A 14,704-nucleotide genomic window follows, 5' to 3' on the forward strand; every position below is an offset into this window, starting at 1 on the left:
TTTCAGTGTTTTTCATTGTCACAGTAATTTGGTAACATATATCTATAGAAACAAGAGCTTCTATTAACTAATTTGGGTCACTTATTTAAAAAAAAAAAAGAAAAGAAATAAAGAAAAATGTAAATAAATAAGTTACAAACGGGACGGTTGGGTGTGTCTAAATCCCCTTCTCGTCCGCTGGGCGGCAGTAGGAAGCTGTAAGTCTCGCGATACTACCTCTTTTCTCCTTGATGAGGAAGAGTCGCGGAAGAGGTAGAAGATTTTCCTGACGGCTCAGCAAGCGACCCATCAAGTTAGATAAAACTACCCGGCGAACCAGCGTTCTAAGCAGCTTTACAGGTCGGATAGACACCCGGACTGAAGGTAAAACACAGCGACGTGTAACGCCGCCTGTCTGATTGGTTTATTATTCGGTTGTTTTTACTGTAAAAGCTTCAGAAAGTGACCTCCTGCTGTTAGCGTTTAGCTGTTAGCAAGGCGTAGACAGCAGTGCAGCTGTTAGCCACTTAGCTCCAGGAGTGGAGCTCCAGGAGGGCTCGGGGGACTCCTCGGGGTTGAGCCGTCAGCGTTTCATACGTGTGATGAGGATGAAAGCTTCCTCTCCGCAGGGCTGTCACGGTGTTTAAAGCTAACGCTGGGCTCGGCGTTAGCTTCTGCTAGCTCAGCCGGCTGCTTCCTTCTCTGAGCTGTTTGTGTCTCACTCGGTGTGTTTGGAGGCTCAGACCGAGCTCAGAGGATCACTGTGACCGGGCTCAGACCGAGGGTGGAGCCCCGTGTTTGAGCTCAGGTTCTCGGTTTAAACCAAACACATTTCTTTGTTTTCTCTCCGCAGGATCACGATGACAGCCGCACCTTACAACTACTCCTACATCTTCAAATACATCATCATCGGTGAGTGACCCGAGCTCCAGCTCCTGTGTTTACTCCCGCAGCTCTGCCAGAGCAGCTTTTCATGAGTCCGTTTATAATAACCGTTCTGTATCCGTGACCGCTGCCCCTCACATCAGTAAACTCCCTCCTTCAATTAAAGCCCGGTCTCTTCTGACTAGACTAAGCTTGCTGAAGTGCAGAACCTGGCGCTGGTAAATGTGGAGTGTCTGCAGCGGGTGCAGATATTAAATAAAGACGATGTTGAGCTGTGACTCATGCAGCGCTGCTCTGGTAAAGTCCAGGAGTGAAACTGTGGACGGTGAATGAGCAGGAACACTTCAATCACGGGGAGTAAAAACGCTTCATCCGGGTGTTTCCTGATCACTGTCACGCCTTGGTGGCCGACCTCACCTGTGTTTGTCTGTCTGCAGGTGATATGGGAGTCGGGAAGTCGTGTCTGCTGCATCAGTTCACAGAGAAGAAGTGTGAGTGCTGCTTTTCTTCTTCTCTTTGTTCACTGAAGTTTAAGAATAGAATAGAATAGAATAGGCTTTTATTCTTATTATACATGTATGATGAAATTGTGAGTTATGGATATTTAAAATTTACCACCACTGTTTGGGTATGAGGTGGCAAAGTAGTACAGCCTGTGTTTCTAGGTCTTTTATTTTGAAAGGCAAGCAGCGGAAAATCAGTTCAGACTGACTTTTAGAGTCTTTTTTTATAATAATGTCAAGTTTGTTGATTAGGAATCCGTCTTAGCTGTTTAACAGCACGGCTCTAGTTTATCATATAAATATCTTAATAATGATCAAGTAACAAGTTCGGGCTTCATAAATATTGATTAATTTTTTTTCTTCATTTTGATGTAACTGTAAACCTCGAACTTTGGAAACATTTAACAGGATTTCTTTGAATTGATGAACAATGTAAATAGATTAGCTTTTAGCATTCAGTTTGTTATGCTAGGAAAAAAACAAAAAGCGACTCGTGTGTTTGATTTTATCTGGATGGTTTCATGAAATTCATTCTGATAACAGATTTCGTGTGTTTGTCCCTGAGACAGCGACAAACACAAACATTTTTACCTTTACTTACCTGTTGGTGACCACTGCCCGTCCAATTCCTGTGTGCGTGCGTGCGTGCGTGCGTGTGTGTGCTGCAGTCATGGCAGACTGTCCTCACACCATCGGGGTGGAGTTCGGGACGAGGATCATGGAGGTCCACGGGCAGAAGGTGAAGCTGCAGATCTGGGACACGGCGGGTCAGGAGCGGTTCAGAGCCGTCACCAGGTCCTACTACAGGGGGGCCGCCGGGGCCCTCATGGTCTACGACATCACCAGGTACCTAGGCAGGCGAGGGTGGATGGAGGAGGAGAAATCTGTGTCCTGTTTACTTAAAGGGACAGTTCACCATAAATGTAAAGCTCTGGTTGCTCCGTCCTGTCGAGCTGCTAATTCAGCACTTTGTTGTTTGTGATCACAAACTGATAAAAAGACAAAAACCAACAAAACAAATCAGATATGCAGTGAAGATCATTTCATACAAAACAAAACATACATGAAATGAATGTAAGTTTCTGATGAATAATAAATGATGAATGTGTATGTAAAGTCATGTTAGATTAAATACATCAGTTAAAACAAACAAAGTAAACTGATAAAAATGGAAGTGATCCACAGACGCTCCGGTGAGCGGCTTCACGTTGGAACTATTTTCTTTCTACAGTCTACATCCGCCAGCTATATCACTGTGCAGGAGGAAGTGAGCACTGAGGCATGAGGAACTGAGCATTATCTCTGTGCTCAGCTTTTTTTGTTTTGGTGGATCTGAAACATCCTTGAAAGAGTAGTTGTCAAACAGCTAACAGATCATCTGCAGAGGAATGGTTTATTTGAAGAGTTTCAGTCAGGTTTCAGAGCTCATCACAGCACAGAAACAGCTTTAGTGAAGGTTACAAATGATCTTCTTATGGCCTCTGACAGTGGACTCATCTCTGTGCTTGTCCTGCTAGACCTCAGTGCAGCGTTCGATACTGTCGACCATAATATCCTATTAGAGCGATTAGAACATGCTGTAGGTATTACAGGTACTGCACTGCAGTGGTTTGTATCATATCTATCTAATAGACTCCAATTTGTGCATGTAAATGGAGAGTCCTCTTCACACACTGAGGTTAATTATGGAGTTCCACAGGGTTCAGTGCTAGGACCAGTTCTGTTTACATTATACATGCTTCCCTTAGGCAGCATCATTAGAAGACATAGCATACATTTACACTGCTATGCAGATGACACCCAGCTCTATCTGTCCATGTATTTAAAAGTAGAATGGGAGGCAGAGCCTTCAGTTTTCAGGCCCCTCTTCTGTGGAACCAGCTTCCAGTTTGGATTCAGGAGACAGACACTATCTCTACTTTCAAAATTAGGCTTCAAACTTTCCTTTTTGCTAAAGCATATAGTTAGGGCTGGACCAGGTGACCCTGAATCCTCCCTTAGTTATGCTGCAATAGTCGTAGGCTGCCGGGGATTCCCATGATGCACTGGGGGTTTCTCCTTCACTCACTATGTGTTAACAGACCTCTCTGCACTGAATCATATCTGTTATTAACCTCTGTCTCTCTTCCACAGCATGTCTTTATCCTGTTTTCCTTCTCTCACCCCAACCAATCACAGCAGATGGCCCCGCCCCTCCCTGAGCCTGGTTCTGCTGGAGGTTTCTTCCTGTTAAAAGGGAGTTTTTCCTTCCCACTGTCGCCAAAGTGCTGCTCATAGGGGGTCATATGATTGTTGGGTTTTTCTCTGTATGTATTATTGTAGGGTCGACCTTAAAACATTAATTGCCCTGAAGCCACTTTTGTTGTGTTTTTGTGCTGTATAAATAACATTGAATGTAGACGTGAGAAAGGAAAAAGTTCCTGCATGAGTGAATTTTCTGTGGATCACACTCATGACTGTCCCTTTAAAAGCACTCAGAGTAGTGTTATGTTTCATGTGATGAGGTTGTTGATGGAGGCCTCCACCTGCTCTTGGCTGATGGTGGGCGGTAATGTTTAAATCTTAGAGAGTGACTTGAAAGCAGCAGGTCGACCAAGAACCGGTTCCTTTGTAGGATTCTCATCCAAACTAAATATTTGCCAGGCTGTGACTCTGATGGCGCCCTGACAGTCGATGCTGCTGTGGACTAAATGTCAGACAAACGTTCAGAGAGTGTATTGACTTTGTTATTTTTGTGTGTTCAGGAGAAGTACCTACAATCACCTGAGCAGCTGGCTGACGGACGCCAGGAACCTGACCAACCCAAACACGGTGAGTGCGCCCACGCAGACTTCTGTGGCGACTCTTTTAAATCTTCTTTTCAGGCAGGAGAGAGAGAATGATTTCAAAATGGAGTCTGAAGGTGAAAGTGACCCAGAGCTGCGGTGCATAAACTGAGGCACAGTCGTACAGACTTGGCTGGACCGCAGCTACAAGTAAACAGTTATTACATCCCTGCTCACGTTTATGGCAGTAACCCCGTGCAGGTAACAAACACCTGTTAAGCTGCTGTGATGTGCACAAAACATCCTTTAACCTGTGAAGCACTGAAGCTGCTCTGTGACGCGCTGAAGAGTCGCTGCTCAGTCTGCGTGTCTCCGTGTCGTAGGTGATTATTCTGATCGGCAACAAGGCCGACCTGGAGGCTCAGAGAGACGTGACGTACGAGGAGGCCAAACAGTTTGCCGAGGAGAACGGTGAGACGCTCGCACGATCAGATAAACGCTCAGCAGCAGACGGAGACTCGCTGATTTCTCTGATTTCTGCTTCCTGTTTCTCAGGTTTGCTGTTTCTGGAGGCCAGTGCCAAGACGTAAGTACAGCGTGTTAGAGAGGGAGCTCGCAGTGGCTCGATGGTTATGATTCATTCAGAAACCCGTTCACACCACAGAACGGTGAAGTGCATGAACGTGTTTTTGGGTCTTTGTGATGACTGAGTCACGATGTTTTAATAAGTCCTGACGAGTTTGGCCTCTGCTTCTTCTGCAGAGGCGAGAACGTGGAGGAGGCCTTCCTGGAGGCAGCGAAGAGGATCTACCAGAACATTCAAGATGGCAGCCTGGACCTGAACGCCGCCGAGTCGGGAGTCCAGCACAAACCTTCGACGCTGCAGGGGGGACGCCCCAACGCCGACAACCAGCCAGCAAAGGAAGGCTGCAGCTGTTAACCTTGAACAGAAAGTACGAACGCATCGAACAGACCGACACACGGACTCCGCCGGGCACTAACACTCACACCCAGAACCAGTCCACACTCATCATCGGCGCTGTCCACCCGCCGTTTTCTAATCCAAAGCAAGATTCAGCAATCCTCCATCCGTTCGAGACTTTACCAACTCTGACCCGATCCTGAAAACCAAATCTAGAAGCACATCTCTGCAGCGTGAACTGGCTCAGAAAGGCTCCCAGATCAGGACCAACCGAGGCGGCGACCTCATCCAAAACCAGTGTCAGCACAGACCTGTGTCAATCTGGCCTTTGTAAACCACAACGCTTTAATCTCAAAACCAGAGAACTCCCCCAAACTGGGCCGCTCTCCCCACCTCGTCTCCATCGAGGATGCTTCAGCTCACATGCATTAAAAACCTCCTGCAGACTCGATCAGGATCATCGTGAGTACGCCACATTTGGTTTTCCATAAAATTCGGGCTTCCTTATCAACAAACCAATCAGCGCCATTGATCGGACCGACCCAGACAAACCGCCGCAGCAGGACGTGACGGTGAACGCTGGCGATCACGGAGGACTCCTGTCAGTCAGCTACGGCGGGCCGGCGTGCGGCCTGGAGTCCAGAGTAGGGTCGACTGATTCCGGACTAAAGTGAAGGTTTCACAGATTTAGCATCTTTCGTTTTTTCTCCCATAAGTAAAATGTTTAAATTCAGACAAACAAAAACCAAATTGGGACAAAATGAAATTCAAAATAAGCAGACTCGGCTGCTCTCAGTCCGAGTCCAGGTTCCCAATTCTGATTTACGTTCAAACTCCATCCCTCGGTTCGCTCTGCCTGGATATCTCGGCTCACCCGGGATGTTCAGCTCTCTGCAGTGAAATGTTGTGAACATGTAGACAGAACCGGAGCGCAGGCCAGCGGACGTTTGTCACCTTCAGAACCAAAGAGGGCACCTCAGCGCTGTGAAGCTGGAAACTGACTGAAGGAGCCTCTGAGCTCCTGCAGAAATCCACCTCTGTTATTTTAGGAAGCAGAAGCTGAGAGAGCAAAGAGAAAGCAGCACCTGATCCATCGAGTCGTGACGGCGTTTTAGCTTTTATTGGCTCTTTCTGTCTGCACGAAGCCAGTACAGCTGCCAGGTTTTGTTTTTTCACCACTGCTGTGTAGTATGAAAGTCATTTGAATGCATGAAAATTACTGCAAGTTCCCTTCTCCCAGCTCCAAGGGAGGCTCGGAAAATAGTGACAGGAAAGAGGTCGGAAGGTCTGTTAGAAACCATCGGATGAGACAGTCTGCGCCTGCAGCTCCACCCACACAGCCACCCTTTCCCTTTATGAAGTCTGTGAACTGATGTGAGTCTCGATCGCTCTGTGAGAGATGAAGAACCGAACGTCTCTCCGGCCCCTCGCTGGATCAGTTCAGGATGGATTTTTATTAAATGCCTTTATTATTTTCTTGTTTCTGTTTTTGGTTTTAACCAAATAAATACAGGATGTTCCCACAGCTCCCCCTTGTGGCCATTGTGTTTGCATTGTTGAGCCAGGATTGCGCTTTATCACTGTGCTTTCTCTGGTGTCCGCCGCGCTGCTGTGGAGACGTCACTGCTTCAAACGTCACGTAGACACCAGCGAGCGTATCTGAGGGAGAATTTGCTTTGTGGAAAAAATGATGCCTTCATGGTTTCTGGATCTACTGTTTTCCTCTTTGAAAAATCGTTCCTGCACTAAAAGCTTCCCAAAGCTCCGAGTAATGCTCTGCCAGATTTCATTTCACACTTTTAAACCACCAAAGTCTGTGAGCACTAATGGGAGGGAGCAGCTTTTTCATTTAGAGTTTGGATCAGTTAACCTGAAATTAGTCTACCTGTATTTCTGCTTATTTACAATAAAATTAACAAAATACCCGAGAAATGTTTCCTTTGAGTCCCAGAAGTGACAAAACCCGGAGAGATGGAGTCGAAGGTCCATAAGCCATTAAAGGTTTCACCACCAGGGGGGAGTGTTTCACCAGCAGGTGTGCTGCCGTTTAACCTTAAACCAGGCGTGGACCACGGCTCCATCCTGTGGTAAAAAGTGGTATTACACAGTACGGCTGGCTGAGCTGGAGTCTCTTCAACATGAAGGTTATTGCACATTTTATTAAAATTTAAAATTTTGGAACTTTTTGACAGAAATTAACAAAAAGGATCTTTGATCGTTACTGAAATGATTACACTAATGTTTTTAATTACCTTTAATGCATGTAAATCACCTGTTGTGTTTCTACATTCCTACAGTTTTGTTGCACTTTATTTTTTGGGGAAATTGTTTTAAAATTTACGTCATATTTTCCATTCTGAGAATTTTTGTCTGTAGTATTAAAGTGAATGATGACCCAGAAAAAGTCAACTGGTTAAACCCAGGAAAACAAAAGAAATGATAAATTATCCAGTTTGTGTAGATTTAACATGGCGTCACTCAGCAGATCTCTTAATTGGTGAATTTTGTCGCCTCCGGGGCGCCGTATGGTCATCATGTCACTGCTCGCGCCGAGGTCACGTTATATGAAGTAAAAACGTCACCTCAGCATCTGGGTGTGACGCGTCCACATCTGTCTGAACGGGGCACGATCATGTGACTTTACCCTCTGCTGTCGTCTGATTGGTGGACAGCAGCGCGCTTCAACTATGATGAGTGATTTAACAATAAAACCTTTATGCGGTGAAAACAAACACGAAGCGTTTCAGGCGTCCTGTGTTTGTTTTTTCCTGATCGACCCCAAGTCGCCCCAAAATAAAAAAAACCCTGAAGTTTGTTTTTACTCTGCAGTGACCAAAAAGTCTGTGAGGCGTCACCAGGATTGGCGCCTTCAGCTTCCCTCGCCAAAGCACTCAGCATCCAAAACTATTACACAAGACTTCTTATGCAAAATGGAAAAAACTTTATGGGATGGCCTCGGTCGTTACGCTGTTCAGTCTTAATTTCTATATATTAATGAGAAGACGATGCAGCGAAATCAGGTTAAACTACAGCTGACGTCCTTTTTATTTTTCCGTGTGCTCGTAGCAAAATCGTCTGATCAGCCTGAGGGAGGCGCTGCTGTTTGGCTGAAGCATGTGCAACTATAACAGTGAGGTGGAGATCAGGTGATGGAGTCGCTGTTTTTCTGTCTGTTCATTTTTCAGAAATCTGCTAAAATTAAAAAAGCTTATTCTGATTGTTTTTTTGATTGTTTGCAATGATTCTCTTCAGCTGAAGCTGTCATTGTCCAACTGTGGAGACTCAGTTCTTTGTAAATAAACTATATATATGCTGTATATACGCCGATGACTCACTGCTCTTGTGTTCAACTGTAATTCTTCTGTCTGCCTGCAGAGGGCAGTGCTTCGGACTTTTATCTCAGTTAACATTAAATTCACTTATAACTAAAATTCACTGCATTCAAAGTTCACATTTTTTCCAAGTTTATTTTTATTTCAAACATAAAAATGTTTACAGGGTTTAGAAAAACATTTACGTCCGTCTTCTCTCCGTTAGCGCGGCGAACAGAAAAGCCGTCGTTCGCGTCACTGTGGGTGCTTCCTCACGTAATGTTTTTGGCTCCACTTCCTGCTCATGATTAAAGTGAAAGCAGCAGTCATGTGATCACACATGCAGCGAGTCATGGATTCGTCTTTAAAGTGTGAAACGGGAAAATTCATTCTGATCAGGCTGTTTGATTGTCAAAGGCCAATTAATCAATATTGTGATCAGCTGCGGGCCTATCAGTGTCTTTCTGTGCTGGTCACATGACTTCCAGCCGAGCGAGACTTTAAACATGAACAGAAGAGCTGGTCGGACAATCCCCTCAGCTATGTAATCTTGCCGTGGTAACACACGGTGAGGGAGCGAGGGGGCGTGTCCTCGGCAGTCAGAGTTTGCTTCGAGGGCACAGCGTCACTACGTGGCTCTGCTCTTGGAGGCGGGCTCTGTCTCCTGCTCGTACTCGATCTCCACGTACGCTCGCTTCTTCCTCGCCGCCGAGCCGTTCGCCGGAGATTTGCCTTTAGACCGCGAAGCCTCCGTCTGCACCTCCATCTCCTCTTCAACCTCCTCCTCACTGGACTCGTCCTGCTCCTCCTCATCGCTGCTCGTCTTCAGCTTGTTCATGTCCTGCAAGGAGGAAGTCCAGTTAGTGTAACAGTCAAACAATCGCATTTAAAGATCACGCCAGCAGAGCGGCGACCGACGTCTGAAAGGACAAAACTGCGTTAACGCGTCTCTGGATTCTGACTTCCTGCTCCTCTCCGACTCAACTTCCTGTTTTATTCAGTCCGACCTGAAAGCAGTTCATCAGACTTCAGTCGCCCCCTGCTGGTCATTAGAGAGAAGAGTTACCTCGAAGTCGCTCAGGTCGCTCTCCTCCACTTCTTCTTCTGCTACGAACTCTCTCTGCCCGACGTCCTGCGCACACACACACACACACACACACACACAGGACATCCTTTCAGAATAAAGTTTTACAAACATGTTCAGCAGCTGGTGTAGTAACAGCTGCCTCAATCACCTCGTCCTCCTCCACCTCCTCTTCTTCTTCCTCCTCTGACTCGCTCTCCTGGTCCTGCTGCTCCAGCGCTCGGTCGAAGGCGTGCACGGGGAAGTTGTAGATGTCTCCGTACTGAAACACAAACATAGACCGTGAGTTAAACCGCACGATCGTCCTTGGCGTGCGAGCAGCGGTCGCGTTGGCGTCGTACCGTTCCCTGTTTAAGTCGCTCCAGCAGCTCCTTCTCGATGGCGTTATCCAGCTGAGCAGCAATCAGAGCCTTCTCCTAAAAAAAACACCAACAAAGAAGAGACGGCCGTCAGAGCTCCTGTTTTTCTTAAGATGGAACATTTTCTCAGCTTCGGTTATTTTCTGTGTTCTGCTGAAACAGAAGGAACAAGGAACGCTGGGATATCGTCGGCAGGTCAAAGGTCACGATGAGATGAACTACAGAGGAATGAGCAGTGCTTCTGCTTTTGGTAACTTTTAGCAAATGTTTGCATCATTTTATTTTACGAAGTTCAGACAAAAGGAAAAAATCTTGAATCCTCTAAACAGGAGCTGCCAGCAGCTTTTAAGGTGGACCGTTCAGATGCTGCGAATCAGTCATTCCGCCTTAAATATCAGTTCGACGGCCTTCAAAGCGAGGAAAGAATTCCAGCCGGACTTTATTCAACGTGAACGTTCCCACTCTGTGGTAAACCGAAACTTGGCTCCTAATTTGTAAGGAAAATGTGACCTACGACCTCTCGTAGTCTGATTGCAGCTCTGTTAGGTGGTCAAGCGCCACCTTTGGGTGTGGTTAAAAGTCTCACCTCCTTCCTCCTCTCTCTGGTCTCCACCTTCCTGCTGAGAGGAACCAGCTTCCTCCTGAAACACACAGACAAGCAGGATGAACGCGGCGGGACTACACACCAGCTTCCTACTCGCAATACTCGCTGTACTTTGTGTACTGCAGTACGGTCTGAGTACTCACTGCCTTTTGAGGACCAGTTTGCGCATGCGGATCAGGTACTGGGTGATTGTAGTGAACCTCTGTTTGCATTTGTGTCGGATGAATCGAGGCCAGTAGATCAAGTTCTCATCTATCTGTTCCAGAGCCTTCTCATAGTTCTTACTGAGCTTCACCTGCGCACGCACACACACACACACACACAGTTTGAGTCGTGAGTTAAAATCTTGTAAACTGAAGTTAACTTCTTTTACACCAGATTCTTTAAACCGTGTCGAGAACGTCGGGCCATCGTCAGGAGACGTGACGTCTCCGTGTCTGGTGATCCACCATGACGAGTGACATAATCCCACTTTAGCCGCTCACCTTCTCCCACATCCTGGCAGGAAAAGCCGCCCTCTCGATGACCTTCATGTAGAGGAAGCACTGACCTGAAACACAAACGTTCCTCGTGTTACTCCCAAGACCTGCTGACCTGAGATCTGCCGGTAAAGCTGATGAGAGCGAGCGAGGACTCACCTTTCTCCTCCCTGATGGTGGCGTACTGGCTGTTGGCGAGCGGGCAGGACGAGCGGTTGCACAGACCCGTGACGTTGTACTCATTCCGGCAGAAGTTCTGACTCTTGGTCCTGGACAGAGAAACAAAGACGTGACACGGCTCAGAGCTCGTCAATAACACGAGTCGATAAATCCAAGCCGAGCGTGACTTACTTCACTTTGAAGGAGCAGAACTGCGTGTTTCCAATGATGTCCCAGATCACCTGCAGGGGGCGGATCACACACATCCCGTCATCCTTACACTGATGCACATCACTGCTGCCTCAGTTTCTTTTTATGATTTTATTTAATTATTCGTCACTGAACTTTGAGAGACTTCACCATTAGACTTACTATTTATTTCATTTTATCGTGTGAATAATTTATTTTAGCACTTTTCTGCTTACGTGAATCTATTTAAGGATGTGTTGCGTACTGAGCTTTTGTTAAGTCTGACTACAGTTCGTCTTTTTCCTCCATGTGGAGCCTGATGATCTTTACGACACACGGAGAAAAGAATGATGGGTAACTGTGGCCGAAGTGAGGTCCACGCAGATCTGTGACCGACTCCACTTTGCTTCATGACGTAGAGATCGGAGTGTTTGCTGGAAAACTAAAAAACTTTAAAACTGATTTTATTTAATGGAATTTGGCGTGACCGGAAGAGCCGGCTAGCATTTAGCCTGGTGATGTGTTTAAACGCGTATTTTATCTCCGGATAAATGAGTACGGTTCAGCTCATGGTTCCTTTAAACTCCGGAGCTCTCACCGGCCAGCTAGCGTTAGCACGCAGAGCTAACAGCGCTTCTCGGCGGCTTTAAAAGAGCTTGTGACACTTACGTCGTCGTGCTGCATTTCCGGGTCCTCTCAGAGCGGGTCGGCTCGTCAGATACAATAAAATTAAATAAGTTCCGATCACGGCGTGAGGCTTTTTCTGCAGACCTGGAACCACATGGACGATCAGGGCGACACCATCTGTGTTTGGACAGAAATCTCATCCGGAGTGACGTCACCCGGAAGAAACATCGCGAGACTTCGAGATGTAACGTGTGTTGTAGATGTTATTATTACTTAGCGCATGCATTCGTGTAAAACGGCGTGATTGGGCTGCTGCTGAATAAAGATGATTGAATAGAGATTAAAAGCGGAAAGCACTGGAAACAGAGAAGCCTCCATCAGCATGCACCCGGTCAGGTGAACTTCATCTACACCTCCCATCTCCCGTACAACCACAACTATAAGTTCCACTCATGACAGGAAACACTTAAACACATCACCGAGACGTTACTGGTGGAGCTCAGCTTGACTTCAACATTTAGGTGGAGGTCGCTGGGTTGATGGGTCAGTGCAGTCAGACTCTGGGCAGTCAGCTGGCCTGCTGTGTGCTGAGTTCACTGACCCACTTCTGCACTCAAACAAAATGACTCCTTTTTCTCTGTGAACCCTAAAGCAGATGTTTTTGCTCTGTGGTGCATTCAGGTTCACATGATTGTGGTTTAAAGAGTTGTTGTGTAGCCTGTAAAGGTGTTTGTAAGTAAAGACCACCAGACTGGGACGTGACACCTAACCCACCACCCACTCCGAGTCTGTGGCTGAGCTGTCATTCAAAAACAATGACTGGGATTCTGTTTATGTGTATTTATCATTAAATAACTGAGACAAAACAAAACGACAGCACCGACAGTAAAAAGCATGTTTACAACTAAAGAAAGTGTCACAACTAAAACAACTACACTATTACTACAAACATGTACAAGTACAGAATCTGAGATAGAACTGTAGAGTAGAACATCACTGCAGGCGCATCCTGATCAGCGCTGATATGGAACATTCACTAATGTTCCGCATTTCACTAACAACACTAAAAGTCTCACAAATACTTCTTGTCAAGGTCAGACGGGCTGAGGCGCATGCGTAACAAGAAGGCTGCACCTTACACGGATGGTCCGTGAACACACCAATCATCATACTTCTTGAACAAGAAGGATCATACTACAGCGCACGCGCTCTGAGGCTTTATGGAGCGGCTCCAGCGCTCTGAGTGACGGTGCTCTTCTTCACGTGAGCGTTTCTCTTGACTTCATCCGCTCACTGCGCAAACTCCGACAGCGCGGCACGCAAAAGGTTTTAATGTTTCTGAGCGGGGAAACGTGAGAGCAGCACGGGTTTCTGGTCTGACGGGAGCGATGCATTCTGGGAAAGACCGCGGTTCAAATCAGCTCTGCAGCGATCCCAGCGCTCTGGAGGGGAGCTGCAACATAAAAACACAAGACTGAAGAAGTTTAATGTCATATACACCGCAAAACACAAATGGTTACGCTGAGCAATCAAATTGTTACTTTGCGAGTTCCCTTCAAACAACTAAATAAGAAAGTAACTAATATAAAGAATAAATGTAGTACTTATGTGTTTATGTACACAAGGGTAGGGTGTAGTTAAAATTTGAAAGTGCAAGTAGTTATGCAACACAGTGTTAAGATATTCAGAATGTGCAAATATTAAAATTGTTTATGTTGTATGAAGTTGTGTTATATTGTATATAAAAGTTCACAGTTGCAAATTTACAGGTCAGGTTATTGATAGACAATCACAGTTCGACAGTAGTCAGTGATTCAGTAGCCTGATGGCCTGTGGGTTGTCCTTACTTTCACACTCCTGTAGCGTCTGCCAGATGGCAGGAGTGTGAACAGTGTGTGCTGTGGGTGGGTGCGTCCCTATCCTGAGTGGTGCTGTTCTCGTACCACACTGATGGAGTTTGTCAGGATACTCTCAACTGTTCATCTGTAAACTTTGGTGAGAAGTTTGGAGGTTAATCCTAATTTTCTCAGCTTCCTCAGGAAGAAGAGTCGTTGTTGAGCCTTCTTGATGATCTGCCGTGGTTATGGGTCCAGGTGAGATCCTCACTGATGTGGGTGCAGAGGAATTTGAAGGTCTTCACCCTCTGCACAGGAAGTTTTAGTGCACAGGCATATTAATAAATCAGACACAGAAAAGAGGAACTGAGTAGAAGGAGTTTGTTTGTAATGAAACTGTGTGTGACGTCTGAAGTACAGAAATAACACCATATAAGACACATGTTGAGCGTCAAATGTTAGAGATCCTGCAACTGGCGTTTTGGGCTGTGCAGGGGTCTCTCTTCCAGAAGATGATTGAATAAAAGAAATATAAATGTTTTAACACACTATGAGTCGGTTTTCTCTGTTCTATCATGGGGACAAAAGAATCGGGGTTAATAATACACAGTGGGGTGTGCTGGTCTCTCCTCATCCTCGGGTCAACAATCACCTCCTTAGTCTTCTCAACATTTAAGGACAGATTTCCCAGGCACCAGCTGAGCCACCTCTTCACTGCAGGCCGTCTCCTCTCCAACAGCTATCAGCCTAACAATGGTTGTGTTGTCAGCAAACTTAATGATGGAGGTGTTGCTCTGGGAGGGGATGCAGTCATAGGTGAAGAGGGTGTACAGGGGTGGACTGAGCACACAGCTTTGGGGGGTCCCTGGGCTCACTATCTTTGTACGTGAGGTACCAACTCTGACTGCCTGAAGCCTGAGGTGCTTTTCCACCAGTCTGTTTGGGATGACGGTGTTGAATGCTGAGCTGTAGTCTATAAACAGCATTCGAACATAGGTGTCCT

The 14,704-nt window shown here is 46.3% G+C and overlaps 2 protein-coding genes and 1 non-coding gene across 3 annotated transcripts; 1 reads left to right on the forward strand and 2 right to left on the reverse strand.

Annotated features, from left to right (window-relative positions):
• Nucleotides 1-215: 215 nt before the first annotated feature.
• LOC146376810 (ras-related protein Rab-14-like) lies at nucleotides 216-5,187 on the forward strand. Its single transcript, XM_084946348.1, has 8 exons — nucleotides 216-363; nucleotides 833-891; nucleotides 1,302-1,355; nucleotides 2,036-2,213; nucleotides 4,112-4,178; nucleotides 4,516-4,603; nucleotides 4,688-4,718; nucleotides 4,895-5,187. The coding sequence occupies exons 2-8, from the start codon at nucleotides 840-842 to the stop codon at nucleotides 5,070-5,072; spliced, it is 648 nt and encodes a 215-aa protein (XP_084802474.1). The 5' UTR covers nucleotides 216-363; nucleotides 833-839; the 3' UTR covers nucleotides 5,073-5,187.
• Nucleotides 5,188-8,501: 3,314 nt separating this feature from the next.
• mak16 (MAK16 homolog (S. cerevisiae)) lies at nucleotides 8,502-13,252 on the reverse strand. The gene is made up of 10 exons (XM_084946347.1): nucleotides 11,909-13,252; nucleotides 11,243-11,292; nucleotides 11,051-11,160; nucleotides 10,898-10,962; nucleotides 10,556-10,707; nucleotides 10,395-10,449; nucleotides 9,791-9,865; nucleotides 9,601-9,711; nucleotides 9,432-9,497; nucleotides 8,502-9,206 (listed from the first exon to the last, which is right to left on the reverse strand). Exons 1-10 carry the CDS (start codon nucleotides 11,921-11,923, stop codon nucleotides 8,994-8,996), a joined length of 912 nt encoding a protein of 303 aa, XP_084802473.1. The 5' UTR covers nucleotides 11,924-13,252; the 3' UTR covers nucleotides 8,502-8,993.
• On the reverse strand, nucleotides 12,959-13,056 carry LOC146376812 (small nucleolar RNA U13). Its single transcript, XR_014801890.1, has one exon. It is a non-coding gene; the product is annotated as a small nucleolar RNA U13 (small nucleolar RNA).
• Nucleotides 13,253-14,704: the final 1,452 nt, after the last annotated feature.

Source organism: Perissodus microlepis, chromosome 12, assembly GCF_051167445.1.
Source record: "Perissodus microlepis isolate ML-2025 ecotype Zambia chromosome 12, ASM5116744v1, whole genome shotgun sequence".
Classification (NCBI taxonomy): domain Eukaryota; kingdom Metazoa; phylum Chordata; class Actinopteri; order Cichliformes; family Cichlidae; genus Perissodus; species Perissodus microlepis.

Excerpts from the sequence above, each read along its gene's own strand:
- mak16 (XM_084946347.1), bottom strand. Across the intron at positions 10,450-10,555 it reads AAACTGGTCCTCAAAAGGCA|GAGGAAGCTGGTTCCTCTCA; the intron begins GTGAGTACTCAG and ends TGTGTGTTTCAG. Across the intron at positions 9,498-9,600 it reads AGGAGGTGGAGGAGGACGAG|GACGTCGGGCAGAGAGAGTT; the intron begins GTGATTGAGGCA and ends GTGTGTGCGCAG.
- LOC146376810 (XM_084946348.1), top strand. The coding sequence starts at position 840 with ATGACAGCCGCACCTTACAACTACTCCTACATCTTCAAATACATCATC. Across the intron at positions 4,179-4,515 it reads ACCTGACCAACCCAAACACG|GTGATTATTCTGATCGGCAA; the intron begins GTGAGTGCGCCC and ends TCCGTGTCGTAG. Across the intron at positions 4,604-4,687 it reads ACAGTTTGCCGAGGAGAACG|GTTTGCTGTTTCTGGAGGCC; the intron begins GTGAGACGCTCG and ends CCTGTTTCTCAG.